The sequence below is a fragment of the Corella eumyota genome, chromosome 1 (assembly GCF_963082875.1).
Source record: "Corella eumyota chromosome 1, kaCorEumy4.1, whole genome shotgun sequence".
Taxonomy (NCBI): Eukaryota; Metazoa; Chordata; class Ascidiacea; order Phlebobranchia; family Corellidae; genus Corella; species Corella eumyota.
Genome location: NC_137490.1, coordinates 4,121,173 through 4,140,000, shown reverse-complemented (window position 1 = coordinate 4,140,000; position 18,828 = coordinate 4,121,173). Strand labels below are relative to the sequence as shown.

The 18,828-nt window shown below is 29.7% G+C and overlaps 2 protein-coding genes and 7 non-coding genes across 9 annotated transcripts; 1 reads left to right on the top strand and 8 right to left on the bottom strand.

Annotated features, from left to right (window-relative positions):
• Nucleotides 1-404: 404 nt before the first annotated feature.
• Nucleotides 405-476, bottom strand: Trnad-guc (transfer RNA aspartic acid (anticodon GUC)). Its single transcript has one exon. It is a non-coding gene; the product is annotated as a tRNA-Asp (tRNA).
• A 76-nt stretch (nt 477-552) lies between these two features.
• Nucleotides 553-624, bottom strand: Trnad-guc (transfer RNA aspartic acid (anticodon GUC)). The gene has a single exon. It is a non-coding gene; the product is annotated as a tRNA-Asp (tRNA).
• A 376-nt stretch (nt 625-1,000) lies between these two features.
• On the bottom strand, nt 1,001-1,072 carry Trnad-guc (transfer RNA aspartic acid (anticodon GUC)). The gene has a single exon. It is a non-coding gene; the product is annotated as a tRNA-Asp (tRNA).
• A 224-nt stretch (nt 1,073-1,296) lies between these two features.
• Nucleotides 1,297-1,368, bottom strand: Trnad-guc (transfer RNA aspartic acid (anticodon GUC)). Its single transcript has one exon. It is a non-coding gene; the product is annotated as a tRNA-Asp (tRNA).
• Nucleotides 1,369-3,207: 1,839 nt separating this feature from the next.
• On the bottom strand, nt 3,208-3,279 carry Trnad-guc (transfer RNA aspartic acid (anticodon GUC)). Its single transcript has one exon. It is a non-coding gene; the product is annotated as a tRNA-Asp (tRNA).
• Nucleotides 3,280-3,777: 498 nt separating this feature from the next.
• Nucleotides 3,778-8,673, top strand: LOC145764187 (astacin-like metalloendopeptidase). Its single transcript, XM_082575789.1, has 14 exons — nt 3,778-3,837; nt 3,906-3,936; nt 4,019-4,136; nt 4,209-4,367; nt 4,863-4,988; nt 5,095-5,182; nt 5,269-5,446; nt 5,518-5,664; nt 5,883-6,085; nt 6,920-7,076; nt 7,201-7,359; nt 7,722-7,879; nt 8,049-8,162; nt 8,309-8,673. The coding sequence occupies exons 1-14, from the start codon at nt 3,778-3,780 to the stop codon at nt 8,441-8,443; spliced, it is 1,833 nt and encodes a 610-aa protein (XP_082431915.1). The 3' UTR covers nt 8,444-8,673.
• Trnad-guc (transfer RNA aspartic acid (anticodon GUC)) lies at nt 6,222-6,293 on the bottom strand. Its single transcript has one exon. It is a non-coding gene; the product is annotated as a tRNA-Asp (tRNA).
• Nucleotides 6,369-6,440, bottom strand: Trnad-guc (transfer RNA aspartic acid (anticodon GUC)). The gene has a single exon. It is a non-coding gene; the product is annotated as a tRNA-Asp (tRNA).
• On the bottom strand, nt 8,562-17,943 carry LOC145740779 (uncharacterized). Its single transcript, XM_082558623.1, has 17 exons — nt 17,867-17,943; nt 17,539-17,577; nt 16,849-17,016; nt 16,090-16,253; nt 15,071-15,236; nt 14,493-14,650; nt 14,215-14,266; nt 13,698-13,811; nt 13,427-13,477; nt 12,977-13,147; nt 12,264-12,430; nt 11,799-11,985; nt 10,853-11,010; nt 10,550-10,628; nt 9,885-9,995; nt 9,507-9,635; nt 8,562-9,423 (listed from the first exon to the last, which is right to left on the bottom strand). The coding sequence occupies exons 1-17, from the start codon at nt 17,901-17,903 to the stop codon at nt 9,401-9,403; spliced, it is 1,974 nt and encodes a 657-aa protein (XP_082414749.1). The 5' UTR covers nt 17,904-17,943; the 3' UTR covers nt 8,562-9,400.
• Nucleotides 17,944-18,828: the final 885 nt, after the last annotated feature.

Sequence of the window (18,828 nt, the reverse complement as noted above, 5' to 3'; positions counted from 1 at the left end):
CGGGGATACTCAGCACTATACTAACGAGGACACATTTAAACCTTATTTAATTTAGTATCTACCCGTATTTTACCCTTTTTTATAGTTAAAATATGAATGCAAAATACCTCCCCGTCGGGGAATTGAACCCCGGTATCCCGCGTGACAGGCGGGGATACTCACCACTATACTAACGAGGACACATTTATAGCTTATTTAATTTAGTGTCTAGCCATATTTTACTTTTTTTTAAATTAAAATATAAATGCAAAAAGTTCTGCCCGACGGGGAATCGAACCCAGGTCTCCCGCGTGACAGGCGGGGATACTCACCACCATACTAACGAAGACACATTTAACGCCTTTTAATTTAGTGTTTTGCCGTATTTTACTTTTTTTTTAGGTAAAATATAAATGCAAAAACCTCTCCCCGTCGGGGAATCGAACCCCGGTCTCCCGCGTGACAGGCGGGGATACTCACCACTATACTAACGAGGACACATTTAACGCCTTTTAATTTAGTGTTTAGCCGTATTTTACTTTTTTTTTAGTTAAAATATAAATGCAAAAACCTCTCCCCGTCGGGGAATCGAACCCCGGTCTCCCGCGTGACAGGCGGGGATACTCACCACTATACTAACGAGGACACTTTTAAAGCTTATTTGATTTAGTATCTAGCCGTATTTTACCTTTTTTAAAAGTGAAATAAAATAATAAAAAAACTTCTCCCCGTCGGGGAATCGAAACCCGGTCTCCCGCGTGACAGGCGGGGATACTCACCACTATACTAACGAGGACACATTTAAACCTTATTTAATTTAGTATCTAGCCGTATTTTACTTTTTTTTTAATTAAAATATGAATGCGAAATTCCTACCCGTAGGGGAATCGAACCCCGGTCTCCCGCGTGACAGGCGGGGATACTCAGCACTATACTAACGAGGACACATTTAAACCTTATTTAATTTAGTATCTACCCGTATTTTACCCTTTTTTATAGTTAAAATATGAATGCAAAATACCTCCCCGTCGGGGAATCGAACCCCGGTCTCCCGCGTGACAGGCGGGGATACTCACCACTATACTAACGAGGACACATTTATAGCTTATTTAATTTAGTGTCTAGCCATATTTTACTTTTTTTTAAATTAAAATATAAATTCAAAAAGTTCTGCCCGTCGGGGAATCGAACCCAGGTCTCCCGCGTGACAGGCGGGGATACTCACCACTATACTAACGAGGACACATTTAACGCATATTAATTTAGTGTCTAGCCGTATTTTACTTTTTTTTTAATTAAAATATGAATGCGAAATTCCTCCCCGTCGGGGAATCGAACCCCGGTCTCCCGCGTGACAGGCGGGGATACTCACCACTATACTAACGAGGACACATTTATAGCTTATTTAATTTAGTGTCTAGCCATATTTTACTTTTTTTTAAATTAAAATATAAATGCAAAAAGTTCTGCCCGTCGGGGAATCGAACCCAGGTCTCCCGCGTGGCAGGCGGGGATACTCACCACTATACTAATGAGGACACATTTAACGAATTTTAATTTAGTGTCAAGCCGTATTTTACTTTTTTTTAAATTAAAATATGAATGCAAAATTCCTCCCCGTCGGGCAATCGAACCCCGGTCTCCCGCGTGACAGGCGGGGATACTCACCACTATACTAACGAGGACACATTTATAGCTTATTTAATTTAGTGTCAAGCCATATTTTACTTTTTTTTAAATTAAAATATAAATGCAAAAAGTTCTGCCCGTCGGGGAATCGAACCCAGGTCTCCCGCGTGACAGGCGGGGATACTCACCACTATACTAACGAGGACACATTTAACGCCTTTTAATTTAGTGTTTAGCCGTATTTTACTTTTTTTTTAGTTAAAATATAAATGCAAAAACCTCTCCCCTTCGGGGAATCAAACCCCGGTCTCCCGCGTGACAGGGGGGATACTCACCACTATACTAACGAAGACACATTTAAAGCTTATTTAATTTAGTGTCTAGCCATATTTTACTTTTTTTTAAATTAAAATATAAATGCAAAAAGTTCTGCCCGTCGGGGAATCGAACCCAGGTCTCCCGCGTGACAGGCGGGGATACTCACAACTATATTTAACGCCTTTTAATTTAGTGTTTAGCCGTATTTTACTTTTTTTTTAGTTAAAATATAAATGCAAAAACCTCTCCCCGTCGGGGAATCAAACCCAGGTCTCCCGCGTGACAGGCGGGGATACTCACCACTATACTAACGAGGACACATTTAACGCATATTAATTTAGTGTCTAGCCGTATTTTACTTTTTTTTTAATTAAAATATGAATGCGAAATTCCTCCCCGTCGGTGAATCGAACCCCGGTCTCCCGCGTGACAGGCGGGGATACTCACCACTATACTAACGAGGACACATTTATAGTTTATTTAATTTAGTGTCTAGCCATATTTTACTTTTTTTTAAATTAAAATATAAATGCAAAAATTTCTGCCCGTCGGGGAATCGAACCCAGGTCTCCCGCGTGACAGGCGGGGATACTCACCACTATACTAACGAGGACACATTTAACGCCTTTTAATTTAGTGTTTAGCCGTATTTTACTTTTTTTTTAGTTAAAATATAAATGCAAAAACCTCACCCCATCGGGGAATCGAACCCCGGTCTCCCGCGTGACAGGCGGGGATACTCACCACTATACTAACGAGGACACATTTAAACCTTATTTAATTTAGTATCTAGCCGTATTTTACTTTTTTTTTAATTAAAATATGAATGCGAAAAATCTCCCCGTCGGGGAATCGAACCCCTGTCTCCCGCGTGACAGGCGGGGATACTCACCACTATACTAACGAGGACACATTTATAGCTTATTTAATTTAGTGTCTAGCCATATTTTACTTTTTTTTAAATTAAAATATAAATGCAAAAAGTTCTGCCCGTCGGGGAATCGAACCCAGGTGTCCCGCGTGACAGGCGAGGATACTCACCACTATACTAACGAGGACACATTTAACGCCTTTTAATTTAGGGTTTAGCCGTATTTTACTTTTTTTTTAGTTAAAATATAAATGCAAAAACCTCTCCCGGTCGGGGAATCGAACCCAGGTCTCCCGCGTGACAGGCGGGGATACTCACCACTATACTAACGAGGACACATATAACGCCTATAAATTTAGTGTCTAGCCGTATTTTACTTTTTTTTTAATTAAAATATGAATGCGAAATTCCTCCCCGTCGGGGAATCGAACCCCGGTCTCCCGCGTGACAGGCGGGGATACTCACCACTATACTAACGAGGACACATTTAAAGCTTATTAATACCGAGAAAAAAATCTGATTGCATTTTACAAAATTCAATAACTTTTTTGACAACAAAGTGATGTATAAATAAAACCCTAATGTAACAGATTAAGTTCATTATAAATCATAAAAATATGTTTGATAATTGTCATAAAACGTGGGTGTAATTTATTTGAAAGTCAATATGTTTAGCAAATACACTTTACTTTATCAAATATTTTACGATTGATTTATTTATTACCCTGACAAACTGTGCAAAACACATTTGTCAATACATTTTGGCCAAACGAACAAAATGTATTTTGCTAAACTGTTTGTTGGTAGCTTATATATAATACTGGTATAAAAGTCATATAGTTATAAATACAGCATCTAATTTTAGTTTTTGTTCTATTTAAGCTAACGTTTTAATCGTTGTTGTCACTTCATTCAGGTCGCTTTAATATAGAGGGTCTTATTTAAATGTTACTTTACAAATAAGAGTCAATGCCTTAAAAATGAAGACTTTTGTAATACTTTTGCTAGTTTACTGCGCTAGCGGAATACCTTTATCACAGGTAATGTATATAATGTATAAAACCTATTTTGTAGAATTAAAAATTTTACAGAAAATTTTTCTATTCAGGTTGAGTTAAAAAATTCGTTGACAATAAAACGTAAGTTTTTTTATTATGTATAAAATAAAATAAAGCCTTGAAAATTAACATCAATAATATATTAAATTGAATTTTAATTTAGGCGGTATGGACAGAATTTTAAAAATCAACGAAGAGCAAAATTATTTTCAAGGAGATATTATATTTCCAAACGGACAAGATGCCGAAAGTCGAAATATAATAGTAGACGAGAAATTAAAGTAATTTACAAATAAATATCTTAATTAAAATAATCAATATTCCGTTATAATTTTTGTAATTTTGATATTTAGATGGGACTTAACAGTTCCTTATCAAATCCATGCTCAATTCCCATTTGAGATCAGAGAAAAAATCGAGGATGTTGTGAACGAGTTTAGTGTACGCACATGTTTAGACTTCGTTAAGCGTGTGAACGAAGACAGTTATCTTACGTACATAAAGGGCAGTGGGTGAGTTATGACGTTTTATATACGTTCATTATGAGTTTAACACTAATACAAATAGTTGCATTTATTTACTAGTAAACTGATATGGCCTAGCGTTTTTAAAATAAGTGTTCAGTTGCTTAACGGCTAAAGTCCTACATTTGCGATTTTTTTTAAATTAATAAAATTGGTGTCACTAAACCAAAAATAAATTTAACTTCAAATAATTTTACTTACTTTTTAAGTTATACAACTTTAAAAAAAACTGATACAATTTAAATAAAGAGGGAAGCTCTGTTTGTGATGACGTAGAAAGTACTAGCTTGTATACACTCACTATATGCTAACTTAGTACTTTCTACTTCACACAAAAAATACGGTTTTCTGAAAATATATAATTTTGATTAGACAAAATAAGAACATTAAGAAATTTTGATTTTATTTTATGTAGCTTTTGCCCAGTTACATTAAAGCCAAGACAAAACTGGTTTTGAAAGATTTTGCATTTCTATTATGTAGTTGTTACGCTTCTGTTGGTAAGCTAGGAGGAAGCCAAGATGTGTCGATTGGAAATGGTTGTGAAAGTTCTGGAGTAATCAAACATGAAACTCTACATGCACTTGGGTTCTGGCATGAACAGTCAAGGTGACAAGAAACTTGGTGAACTATAAAATGCACCCGATTAGATTTAAAACTTTTAACTTCATAACTATTTGGCCATTGAAAGATATTTAATAGCACAAACGTTTAGATACGACCGCGACGATTTTGTGGAAATAAAATGGGAGAACATTCAAGATGGAAAAGAGCACAATTTTAACAAATACAGCGAACAAGAGGTATTTCTTCAACAATAGATAAAAAACAGGAATTTTAAACCTGTTTTTTATTAAATGGTATCTAGAAATCATTATCGTATATTTAGATTCAAACTTTTGATCAACCATATGATTATGAATCTATAATGCATTACGGTCGGACCGCGTTTAGTTCGAATGGCCAAGACACAATTGTACCGCTTTATGCTGGGGCAGAGTCGATGGGTCAACGAGCAGATTTTTCTGATAGTGATCTTCATAAACTAAGAATACTTTACAAATGTGGTAATTACGTCCATTTTGCTAATAGTTAAAAAGTAATTTTTATAATTCAAAATCTAACAAAATTATTTTAGAAACTAAACCGGTCGGTTGGACTGCGTGGACTGCGTGGTCGTCAGAATGTGACGTCAGTTGTCAACGTCATAGAACAAGGTATTGTGAAGGTGATGGCTGTCAAAAAGAAAGCGAAACGGAATATCAAACTTGTGAACAGTGCAAAGGTAAGTAAAATGTACAAGTACGATAAATTTTCCATCTTTAATAATGTAATTTAAATAGCATGTTAACACCAGCAAAAGTAAATACATAAAAGAAAAAAGGAAAAACGTTTGCTGAGTCAATTAGTAAATTTTCTGTACCGATTTAAAGACTTGAGCCGTTAAATACTATAGACGTTAAACCAGTGTCAGGTTAGACCCAAACGTTTATTATTTTGTAGTCGGAAATGATCCTGATTGCGGGGCGTCAGTTCTTACAGGGCCAAGCGGTATGATAACATCGCCATTATATCCTTATAATTACAAAGCTGATGTCGAATGTGTGCAAACTATTGTGGTTGCACCGGACGAACAAATAAGATTGGAATTTGAAGTTATGGACGTTGAGGATTATAACGGGATTTGTTATTACGACTGGGTCAAGGTAAATAACATTAAAAAAGTAAACCTATTTAAATTTGGTGCTATTTATTTTAATGTTAAAAATAATTGCAGATGTTTTAGGGTGGTATAAACAAATTCATATTCTTTATTAGTATTAAAGAATGCAAAAAAATAATCTCCCCGTCGGGGAATCGAACCCCGGTCTCCCGCGTGACAGGCGGGGATACTCACCACTATACTAACGAGGACACATTTTAAAACTACTTAATTTCGGCTCTACGAGTATTTTTCTTTTTTTAAGTAAAAAACAAATACGAAAAAATCTCCCCGTCGGGGAATCGAACCCCGGTCTCCCGCGTGACAGGCGGGGATACTCACCACTATACTAACGAGGACACATTTCAAAATGACTTAATTTCGGCTCTAGACGATCGCAACTCAATGTTTAAAAACTTTTTAAATTAAATTAATTAAAATTCTGTATAGTAATAGGTTTTACTTTTTTAACTTATAAAATAACAAAACAAACTTCCCGAACAAATATATAATGCAAATATATTTCCACGCCAAAATTGTTAATCCCATATCATGCCTACGCTTTGCCAAAGTTTTGAAACCTTTAATATTCTAATCTAGTAACAGTAATTACTGGAAAATTACTTTTAGTATATTATAAACAATTTTTGTTAATCAAAGCTGTTCTTTAATTAACGCGTTGCATTTTTTCTTACGCACCACGCTTTTCATGGTCGAGTGACTGTTCGTTTTCTTACAAGTCTTGTTTTCGCTTGCGGAAAATAATGCCTTGCGTCTAGTAGTAACAAATACCAAAAATTAAATATTTTATTTTGTATAGGTGTTTGTTTTTATTTAGGTTTTTGATGGTCCAAATGATGTCACAAACCCAATTGGTACATACTGTGGCAAAACTTTACCTCCCGTTATAATATCCACTGGAAATACTTTGACGGTTTTGTTTTACTCGGATTATTCCGTAACGTTTCGAGGCTTTGTCGCCAACTATTATACCAGTAAAAACATAAACATTAACTTTGTGAAAAAAATAAAGCCCCAAGCATGTTTTTAAACATACTGACCGCTTAAAATTTACCAAACTTTCACAATTTTTTGATTTATTTCCATATTTGTATGCAGCTTCCAAATATGCCCCGCTACATACTTGTACGTTCGAAGGGGGTAAATGTGGTTGGACTGACGACGCAGCTGGTGATTTTAATTGGTTAAGAATAAACGGACCAACGCCAAGTGATGGAACAGGACCAGAGGTTGATCACACAACTTCACAAGCAGAAGGTAATTACCCAAAAATATTGTTTTTTAAACGGTAGGCTAAAGATCCCGTGGCTTAAAACGAACTGCACGGGCATTTTATTTTAAATATGGCCAAAGTGTTATAGCTCACATTTACAAAGCTTTCTTTGTGAAATAAGCAGTGTAAGGTGATATCAAAAAATGTTGTTGTTTGACATTACATTGGCATTTAAGTATTACAACAGTTAACCTTGATTAGCTATCAAAATATATACATGCACGCAAGTCTATTTACTTTTGGTACACCGTCTGGTGTGCGGTAAATACAATATATGAGCTGTAAACACAATTTGTTTTTATTGCCTATTCTTTAAATATTTAATAAATTATAATTCGCCAACAAGGTTATTACATGTTTATCGAAACATCTGCGCCTCAAACAAAAGGCATGAAAGCAATGATTCGAACCCCTGTAATTCAACAATCCCCTTCCAAAGGTCATTGCCTCGAGTTTTCGTATAACATGTACGGAGAAGATATTGACACACTGAACGTGTTTATGGTAAATAACTTGTTTTTAACTTAATTTAACGAGGTTAAGCACCTTATGCACTGTATGCAAAGCTTATTATGTTGTCCATCAGTCATCCAATATTGATTTGTCAGCCAATAACAATGAATAAGCCGTTAAAAACAATGATGTAAATTCGAAAAAACATGTTTTTTCTTAGGTTTCTGGAAATTTTACGTTTCCTGTACCCGTATTTAGCCAAACCGGGGACTTGGGGAATAATGATTGGGTAACCACGCAAATCGATATATGTGGATTGGTGAACGAATATCAGGTATAACTTACACTATAGCAATGTTAATTAACGCTGATTAATGGAAAAAAATTTACTAAACAATTAAGTTATATTCTACATAACACAATCTAACTAATTTTTTTTTTTTTTTTTGTGTTTCACTTACCAATTTTTTTTTATTTTAGTTAATTTTTGAAGGCCACCGCGGCGGTGGTTGGCAAGGCGACCTTGCGTTCGATGACGTCACAATTTATCCTATGAGTTGTGATGACGTCATAGGCGGAGATAAAGGAAGCGGGGTTGTGATTGATGGATATTAACTCGAAAATTCACCACTTTTTACTGAACGGTGCAATATTGTAAATGGTTTATTAGTAACAAACCATTTTTAATTTATTTTTTACTTAATTACAATATCTATCAAAATAATACTCAGTGTTAAATTATTACTGTTTATTTCAGCATAAAGTATGGCACGCTATTTTAATTAATATATTAATTAGTAAGTCTTTAATCGATCAAATAATATATTCGGGTTATTGTTTTAAAAATAAACAAGAATAAACATGTGACGTCAATTTGCCCAGTCTCAACAGTAATTTAAATGTCAGGCATGTTTACAATATAAGAAAGGAACGATTAAATTAATAAAAATACATGACCTTTATAACTAGTTAGTGCTATTTTTTTGATAAATATATTATGACAATAACTAATAAAATGCAGTTCGTTGTTAAGCTAGTAGAAAAAATAGCACAATTTTAATAGATTTCATTTTTGAAAAGAATTGGAGATTCAAGAAAAATAAAAAAAAAGATTATGTTTTAAAAAAATTTTGGCACCAAAATAAATAAAAACAGCTCCATTATAATTTTATAAATTCAATACAGTGCTATTCTATATAACTACTATATAAAATTGCATGTGAAAAGATATTGCAACATCATATAGAATGTAAAACTTTAATTACAAAATAAATTGCAGTTATACATTAGTGCATACCTATTATAAATTGCAAAATTGAATACTGTCTTCAATAAGGAATATATGAACTCTAATATTGCGAAAATTCGGTGTACTATGCGACGGTAGACTAAATGTAATACAGAATTACAAAAAAAATTAAAAACAATTGTGAATATATATTTTTTTAACAACAAAGCAATATGAAATGGTAAGGCAGTTCAAGAAAGTTAGACTCAATTAGATAAAGGCACAATTTGGTTTTAAGATATAACAAATTACACATATTTGATATAAGTTCTAGTAATGTTGCTTTAAAGATTGTCATCTTGCCTACCTAAAAAAACATAAAAAATTCAAGAATTGCAAAGATTTATAATTTATATTTTTAATTTTTTTATTTATTGTTTTTATAAATACCTCTTTTGTACTTGTGAGTTTTCTTTTTATTACAGCATATAAGCAAGGTAAGTATACCAACAAATAGAACGAGTCCTCCTAATGTCCATAAAACTATTTGGACCACATCATTACCCGCAGTAACAACCTCTATTTAAAAAATTAAAAATATTTCCATTATGTAAGTATTTGAATAATTAAATAAAAAATAAAGTATATACAATTCTTAAACAGACCAAAAAGTCTTAAATTTTGTCGTTTTTTGCATATGCCTTACTTTAAAAAACATATTTAAAATAACTTTAAAATCTATTACTAAATATAATTTATTTAACATGATATAAACTATAAAATTATTTTTAAAACGTGATTTATTAAAAATAAAACACATTTTATTACCTGTTTTATCTTCATGCATATCTTGATAATAATAAACACTTCTGCCTTCCAATGATTGAGTTGGTCGATAATTTCCACTAATAAAAGCCTGACTCATTTTACTAACTGCATCTGTATTGTACAAGGGTAAAATGAACTTTGGCATATAAAGAGAAAAAAAACACCTTTTTTATACTACCAAAATAACAAAAAAAGTTAAATGAACTTTGGCATATATATGAAAAAAACACCTTTTTTATACTACGAGAATAACAAAAAAAGCAAAAAAACAATTATGTCAAAACAAGGTTATGATATTGCTAAAAATCATCATTGATTAATCATGCACAATAATGTATTTAAAACATAGAAAATATTAAGCGAAACAAAAAAATCTAGTAAAAAATTTCTACATATTAAATCTGTGTGTGTAGTAAATATAATAAAGTAAAAAAATGGAATATTTTTCCCCAGTTTTATATGACTTTTTTTTAATTTAATTTTTTTACACCTTATAACAGTGTTAAAAAAATTTATTTACAAAACATTCTTATTTATGATTAAAACAAGTCAAAATTATTAAATATTTACACTTAAATTTGCAGTATAACATAGTATGGTCACCACATTACCAAAGTATAAAACAGAATTAACAAAAAAACACAAATTTATGAAGTTATTCTTACCTGGATCAGGTTGTGTATTTCCATCAAGCTCAATCAAATCTTCATTGTCAACTTTATACAGTGTTTGGAAATTCATAAACTTTTGTAAAAACATAATAAATAAATACATAAGTTGGAAGATTTTAAATAATTTGTAATTTACATATCCAAAAAGTGTCCAAAACTAGGCCAATTTTGTGTACATTGACCTTGTCTTACATTCTTATAACAAGTAAACATAACATCATTATAAAAATTGTATGTAATAAATCAACATACAAATGCATTTTGGCTATCAGTGCACTTATAATGGTAAATACTTACAGTTTCTTCTGAAATGACGACAGGTTTTGAGAATATAGTCCATAATACAGCTTCAGTACATGGAGGTGTAGTCAGTGAGCCCATATATCTATAATATGACTTGTTTGGAGGTAGAATATTGAATAAATTTGGACCTTTAGTGATATCAACAGTGTCACCTTTATAAAATAAAAAAATAATGTTAAATGTAGGAACTTAGTGACCATTTTATAATATACTATAAAATCTTTGTGTAAATATGGCAATTTAAATCATAAAATTAATTTTTGATTGTTTCTTGTCGCAAAAAATTATGTTTGTTTATTTTTTTATTACTTTCATCGAGGCAAAAAGCCGTAAATAATTTTTTTTTTATATAAACACAGTTTAAAAATAATAACAACAGAATATTACACAACTTTAAAGGCTTTGCTTTTTTAAATAAAATAATGTCTTATGCATTATTAGTAATTATATTTTCAATTATATTAATAAATAACAAAATGTGTGTTACAAAACACCTTATTGAGAAATTAACAGTAAAGTGTTTACTACAGAAATTGTAGTTCCCGTTTCCCAAAAGTAATGTCAAAGATATTTTGTTTTTTCACAAATTAAACTTAGCAAAGAAAGATTAATAGCAGCCCACCTATATTTCAATGTATATACTTAAACAACTTTCTTATCAATTGAAACCAAAATTGGTAATGCTTAACTGAGCATGCCAAATCAGATTAATTATGCTGTGTAACAACATTTTTTTTTCTGGAAAAAAGTAATACAAATCTCTGACAGTAATTACCTTAATAGTTTGTAACTTGAAATCAGTTAAAAATCAATAAATAAGCATCATTTTGTAAAAAAAAATTTTTAGTTGTAGAAATTTAATTTAAAAAACCAAAAACACCACAAAAATTTTTAATATGCTGTAATTTTTTGCACATTTTACCTAATTTGTCTTAATTACCTTCATAAGGAATCTTCAAAAAGTGATCAGTCAGTTTTTTCATTGCGTCATCTGCTGTTTTTGAGGCCAATTCACTTTCCGGTACAACTTCCAAAAAAACAGCAAGAACGCCGTAACTATCACCAGTATCTGTGGTTACATCTTCTTTATTATTTCCTGTTGTAACTTTTTCATGGACGATGTGTAGCTAAAAACACAAATATTTTTAAAACCCAAAAATCACAAAATGTTCAAAAATTTCAAAAAAGTATAAGATACATTTGACAGTTAAGAAAATTTTACTCAAATTTGCACAAACATATTCATATAAAAAAATACCTACAATTTTTAATAACAAAATAATAAAGCCAATAATACAATAATATACATAAATTAAAACGAAAAATTCAGTTAAAAGTTCTGAACATATAAAATTTCTGAACAATTACAAGAATTTAAGAAACCTCAAAAAATAAATTATTTTACCTCCATGGGAAAATGCTTTCCATCAACGGTATGTTCAGAACCTCCAACCACAGTTAAATTATTGTTGTTATCAGTCCCAACACCCCAGTGAAAGTGAGCTTGTAAGGCTCGATAAGTTCGTTGGCCTTCCATAAACTCTAACTCAGAATCAGTAATCGTAAACTTAGCTACAAAAAGCAAAATTTCATTTTAATCTAAAAAGCTTAAGCAAAATTTTAAGAATGTTTTTATTATATATTTGTTTATACTTATTGTGGGTTGACTTCATGACCCAAACATAAAGTAACATATACCTTATCCCAGTCTCAAATTGCCTATAGCAGTTTGAGATAATATAAATTATAATTGCTAGACAATCAAGCTGCTGATTAAGTGTTGGCTAAGCAGATGTTCATTCTGTTTATAGCGATTACTTAAGGGCGCTACAGAATGAGAGCAGTGAAGATCAAATCAGGAACACCATATAGTAAAGTCAAGTGTTCTAACCACTACAACATGCTGCCAATAAAATTAATTTGTACTAAAAGTTTATAAAATTAAAAAACTACAAAAATAAAATATAAAACTTTTATTTTTGCTGCATAACACAAGCTATTTTATTGTGAAGTTCTTAAAAATTTTATTTAACATAAGTTTACCAAGTAAATATTAGAACTTAATAATCCTAGATGTTTGATTTAAAAAAAGCAAAACACCTTTATGCTATCGCTTACCAGTATGACCATTGTTTATCAAAGAACCTTTTGTTTGTTCTAAATATTCGGCAGAAAAAGTCAATTTTGAAGCTTTTTCGTTTTCCTGTTTGGTTAGTTTAGGTTCAATATTGATCGGAGATTGTTTGTTTCCACTACAATCATGGTTTTCATGTGACCAATTGTCAGGCCCTAAAAAATAAAAAAATGACTAATATTTACCTTTTAAAGACTAAGTTTCCATTGCAAAAATCTTTTAAGATAGAATATTTACACAAATTTTTTTTAATTTAAAAAACTTTTTATAATTTTTTTTCCTTAATATTACTGCATATAAATGATAAATGTGTATTACTGGAAGGACTAAAACATATTCTTTTATTTTGAAAACTGTTTTTAATAATGTAGTACATAGTTTATAAGCTTATTAGTCATTTTATTTTAATATTATTTTAAGTAACATTAACTTACCATGCTCACCGTCATAATGCCATTGACTTGAATCAGAGTGGCTATTTAATTCTAAAATCAATATTTTTAAAACAATTTAGCCAATTAATAAATAAACAACATGCCACATTTAATATAAAGTGCAAACCATTAAAAAAACATAAAATAACAAAATAACCTAAACAATTTAAAATCAATATCAACATATGTATTTTAAATTACTTAAGTAGGTTTATCTTAGAACATTTTGTTAAAATCGAATTTTTTATTAAGCAAATTAAAATTGTCTTACTAAAATCTAAAAATTCGGTGACAATTCTTCCATTAAGAGGTTGAACTGGTCGGTAATTATCTCCTAGTTCATTATCATCGTGAGAATGGGTTGTACCATCACTATGAGTATGTCCTTAACAAAAAAATTGTGTAACTATAAAATACAAGAAATACAATAAAAATATACTAATATGTCTTATAATGTCATTTCAAATATTTATTTATAACTTATAGTGGTTAAAAAATCTTTTTTGAATACAAAAAAAATTTAAAAGAGGTTAATGCTAAACACTTTTAAAAATGCTAAATATAGCAAATAAATGCAAAGTGTTGTTTTAACTAAAGCTTAGCAGATAAGGACCGGCATTTCAAAACGTCAATCTTTGCAAATTTATCTTAGCAAAATCAACCATAACAGATCAAGCAGAACAAGAAAGCCAGGCTTAAAAATAAGTATTTAAATAAAAAAATTTAAAATAATAAATGTTGCCAAAAATAATAAACTAAAATTTGAATGTTAAAAATTATAATATTACCATCTGCAAGACTGTTGTTTGTTGTATCTATCAAGCTTTGAAATACATCCATCTGCAATAAACTCAAATAATTAATACATGAATAATTGTAAAATGAAAAATAGCTGGTTTAATTAACCAAACTATTAAATAAATGCTGGGGTACAGAAAAAAATATAGATATATAAATACATGGTATGATCTATAGAAGCAAATATTTAAACTATCCCAAAATTATTTTTAAGTTTTAAATATACGTTATTAAAAATTAGTTAAAAAATAGTGTTTGAATATTTTACCTGTTTTTCAGATATAAGCACAGGGGATTGGTAAATAAGCCACTGCACTGACTGATAGCAGGGCGGTGTAGTTAATGAACCATCATATCTGTAATAACTTCCACTCTCAGGTAGTAAGGAGATTAAGGTAGGCCCAGTAACCAATTCTGCTTTTTTGTCTAAAAAATTAGAAGTTTGTTTGTTCTTAAACAACAGCCAAGTATTAAGTAAACGTATATATTGAACTAATAAAATAAAATTGGCTTTTGTTTTGGCACATTTTATGAGTTTTTCCTATATTAAACAAACAGAAAATCTGAGAACCTTAAGGGTTTTTTGTTTAACTATAACCAACTGTATGTAAATATTTGCGCCTTTAATTAATAAGAAAGGTCATATAACTGCTTGTAGTAAAGTTATAATAATACAAAATAGCAGCAAAAATAAAAATGCTAGCTATTTCTTATTTAAAAAAAAAATTTATATCATTTTAAGACAAATATTTTTTGGTTTAGGTTTACAATTAAATAAATCTTCATAATAAAATAAAAGCAGCCCTTTTTTTAATAAATGCAAATATTATAAATAGTTACCCTTACCTTTGAATTGGCAATTTTTTATTTCATTAAATAATAATTGATAATCTGAGTTCTCTGTTTTTGTTGAATCCAATTGTAAAAACACGCCGATAACGGCAAGTCCATCTTTTACATTTTTAACTTCGTCTAAACTGGTGTAAGGCTGTTTCATGTGAACAATATGCATCTAAAGTACAAAACAAAATTATAAATATAAAATACAATTTAAGAATAGTATGTTTTTGGGTATAGTTAATTAAAAGTGTTATTAGAATCTTGATGTACATAATAAAATTGTAAATTTCATACATAAGTTTTTGTTATTAGGCTAGAAAAATGGTAATGTGTTGTTTTAGCAAATTGCATCAACACAAAACTTAATAGTTAAATATTTAAAGCTTAGCAGGGCGGCATTTAAAACTATGCAAAATATGTGTTTTTTATTCTGTGTTGTGTTATCCTACAATATTGCTATGGTAACCACGAAAAACATTTCATTTTAAACCCGACTAATAGAATTAACTTGTCCTAGAGAAAAGTTAATCAACGAAGAATTAATTTAATTTGTTTAGATAATAATTTAACAATTTATTGGTGATAATTAAACTTGGTAAGCGATTAAGAAGCCTAAAGGCAAACCAAATTTGTTGACAATAGCATCACGACATTTCAATTAATGCCAAGAAATTATTGAATCATAATTGATATGCATGTTACACAAAATTTAAAATATCATTTTAACTTTAGGTACTGGTACATAGGCGTCAGATAAATTTTTGATTTAAAATAAACTAATCTTTGATACATATTTTTATGTTTTAATTTATATATAATACAAAAATAAAAAATTTAATATAAAAAATTCGATTTGTTTTTTAAAATTAAAAAAAATAAAAATACAGAAGACCTAATTTACCTGAATTTCAAAACTGGATTTAGACAAAAAAAAATTAACTTTAACAATAAAAAATAACAAAGCAACACCACAATACTAAAACAAACAAACGCTTTTTAAATTAAAAAAAAATTTAGGTTCAAACCTCTGCTACATAATGATTTCCATTTACGGTATGCTCAGACCCCCCGCTACCCTGTGTGGTGTGATTACCAGCCCAGTGGAAATGTAATTGGAGTGCGGTGTATACTCCATCCAAACCTTTTGCGGTAATGTTGTATTGCTTGTCCTTTGGGAAATTGAGCTGAACTAAATACACAAAAGGAAGAGATTTAAAACAACAAACGCGAATAAAATGTTAAGTATTTTGTCGTTAAATGTTTTAGGAAATGCAAATTTTACACTTGAAAATAGAAATTTGCATTATTAAAAGATTAATTGATCAAAAAATAAATGTAAGTTTTATTTAAAAAAAATTTGGAGTGAACACTAAAAATCCTATTTTTATTAATATGTTACATAGGCAGTGTGGTGTAGAGCTACCGGCAGCGTGGTGTAGTGGTAAGAACACTTGCTACACCACCATGAGGTCGTGGGTTCAATGCCACTGCTCTCATGCTGTAGTGTTCTTAAGTAAGGCGATACAAACGGTATAAACTCCTGCTAAGCCAATAATTAATTAGCAGCATAATTACTGGGCAATTACGATATATAATATTCCAAACTGCCACAGGCAGCTCGAGACTGGGTCAGAGTAACTGACGTTATTCTATGTTTAGGTAGCACATTCGACCTTCCCACATCGAGAATAAAGATATATACAAAAAAGAAAAAAAATTGATAAAGATAAAAATTAAATGTTATAGAACACTTGGAAACTGTAAAGTCATAATATCTGACTTACCAGTATGGCCATTGTTGATAAATCCTCCCCCACTTAAAGTTTGTTGATAACCATTTAAATTTAACAAACCCAAATTTGAGTCTGGCAGAACTTCATCGGTTTCAATGTTTATCGGAGATTGTGAATTTTTACCACAAGCTGGATCATTTTCCTCCCACATACTTGGTCCTAATAAAAAATAAAATTGAATAAGTCTACTAAAAAAATAATTAAAATGTTGCCAGTAAAAATTTATGAAGATGAGTAATGTAAACCAAAATTTGGCTAAAACCAAAAAGAGTTTAAATAATCTAAAAACAAAATTAGCAAATTCAAAAAAAAGAGAAAAAATTATTTACAAAACAATTACCTATCTTTTTTTACATCAATATAAATGAAAGTGCTTGAAAAAAAGATTTTACATTTTTGGTTTTATTAAAAAACAGCCATGTGTTTATTTATATATAAAATAAATAAGAAACCATAAATTTTACTTTGCTTTTTTATTGCTTAAGCTAGTTAATTAATTAAACACTTGATAAGTTTCCTTATTGAGCTATTAATTACTTAATTAATTACTTGAAAAACAATATTAATATTTAAAGACAAAATAAAAATGCTCGAAAACAAAATAACAAATAGCAAAACAATACAATTTATATCTAAAAAAATATGGACAAAATATAAATCAAAATTTCAAACAAATATTACCATGTTCACCTTCGTATGTCCATTCACCACTTCGTACAACTAAAACATAAATATAACATTCAAAATTAATATTTAAGTAAAAGCATATTATATATTAAAAATTTGTTAAAAAAAGAGTTTAAATATATATATATAATAATTCATAAAATTAAGTTTTGTAGATTTCATGTAAAACAAGTATTCACTTGTATTACATACATAAGGTATGTTTATATTTATGGTACATGTATAAAAGTAAACAAAATAAATATATTTTTAAAGATTAATAATTTATTTTTTTTATGAATTGAGCTAATTAAAATGAAATTTTACATAAAAAATAATTTACCTCCAATAAACAACAGTAGAAAAATAAGACTCCTCATTACAAATATATTTTTACTTAAAAACTAATAATTTAGCCCTAAATACATAATAATTTTTCATGTTAAAATTTACACTTTACGTTAAATCTTAGGTAATATGGTATTATATTATTAATATCAAAACTTTTTTTAAAAATACGTAAAAAAACATAATTTTGTTCTTTGAACTTAATAAATAATATAATACAAAAAACGCAAAACAAAATACGCAACATAAATACAGTTACTTAACCAGCATTAATTATTATATAACATCAAATAAATTCAATTCAACGTTTTGGTTTCTTGCTACCAAAGTTCTTAAAACTGCTTTACTACCTTCTCACTTAATCAAATACAAATCCAAAGACGTACACGTTTTCTCTATAAAATATTATTTTTATGGGGAATCACCGTGTGTAGTACTGTAAAATAAAATTTATATTTTTTTCTATTTTAAGAATGATTTACAATATTAAATTTACATATACTGTTCATAATAAACTTTAGAAAAAGGTTACTTCACTAAGTTTTATAAAGAAATTGGTGTAAAAAATTAAAATTTATAAATGTCACATCAAAAAATATATTACCGTTGTAAGCATATTGGCAAATAAGATCTAAAAGTAATAACACATTTTAAAAATAAACTTGCAAAAAAAGATGTTATAATTTATTTAAATGGTTCTTTAATTTTGAAGTAAACCATGACCAATAGTCCAAACATTTTACCACAAAAACTAACCACCGGTAGCGACTTTAAGTTAATAAGAGAGTTTAATTAAATGTAAGACTAAAGTTATTAAGGTAGCCTGAATAGAACAAAAGTTATTTACCAGTTATAGTTTAATTGTATAATTTTTTAGTGAATATATACTTTTTTAAATTATTTTTTACTTTATACTACGTTGTAATATAAATAGATTATTATTTATAAAATAAGTTT

Excerpts from the sequence above, each read along its gene's own strand:
- LOC145764187 (XM_082575789.1), top strand. The coding sequence starts at position 3,778 with ATGAAGACTTTTGTAATACTTTTGCTAGTTTACTGCGCTAGCGGAATA. Across the intron at positions 4,137-4,208 it reads ATAGTAGACGAGAAATTAAA|ATGGGACTTAACAGTTCCTT; the intron begins GTAATTTACAAA and ends TTTGATATTTAG. Across the intron at positions 8,163-8,308 it reads GATTGGTGAACGAATATCAG|TTAATTTTTGAAGGCCACCG; the intron begins GTATAACTTACA and ends TTTTTATTTTAG.
- LOC145740779 (XM_082558623.1), bottom strand. The coding sequence starts at position 17,903 with ATGAGGAGTCTTATTTTTCTACTGTTGTTTATTGGAG. Across the intron at positions 11,986-12,263 it reads GAAAGCATTTTCCCATGGAG|CTACACATCGTCCATGAAAA; the intron begins GTAAAATAATTT and ends TTGTGTTTTTAG. Across the intron at positions 9,996-10,549 it reads AAATACACAACCTGATCCAG|ATGCAGTTAGTAAAATGAGT; the intron begins GTAAGAATAACT and ends TGTACAATACAG.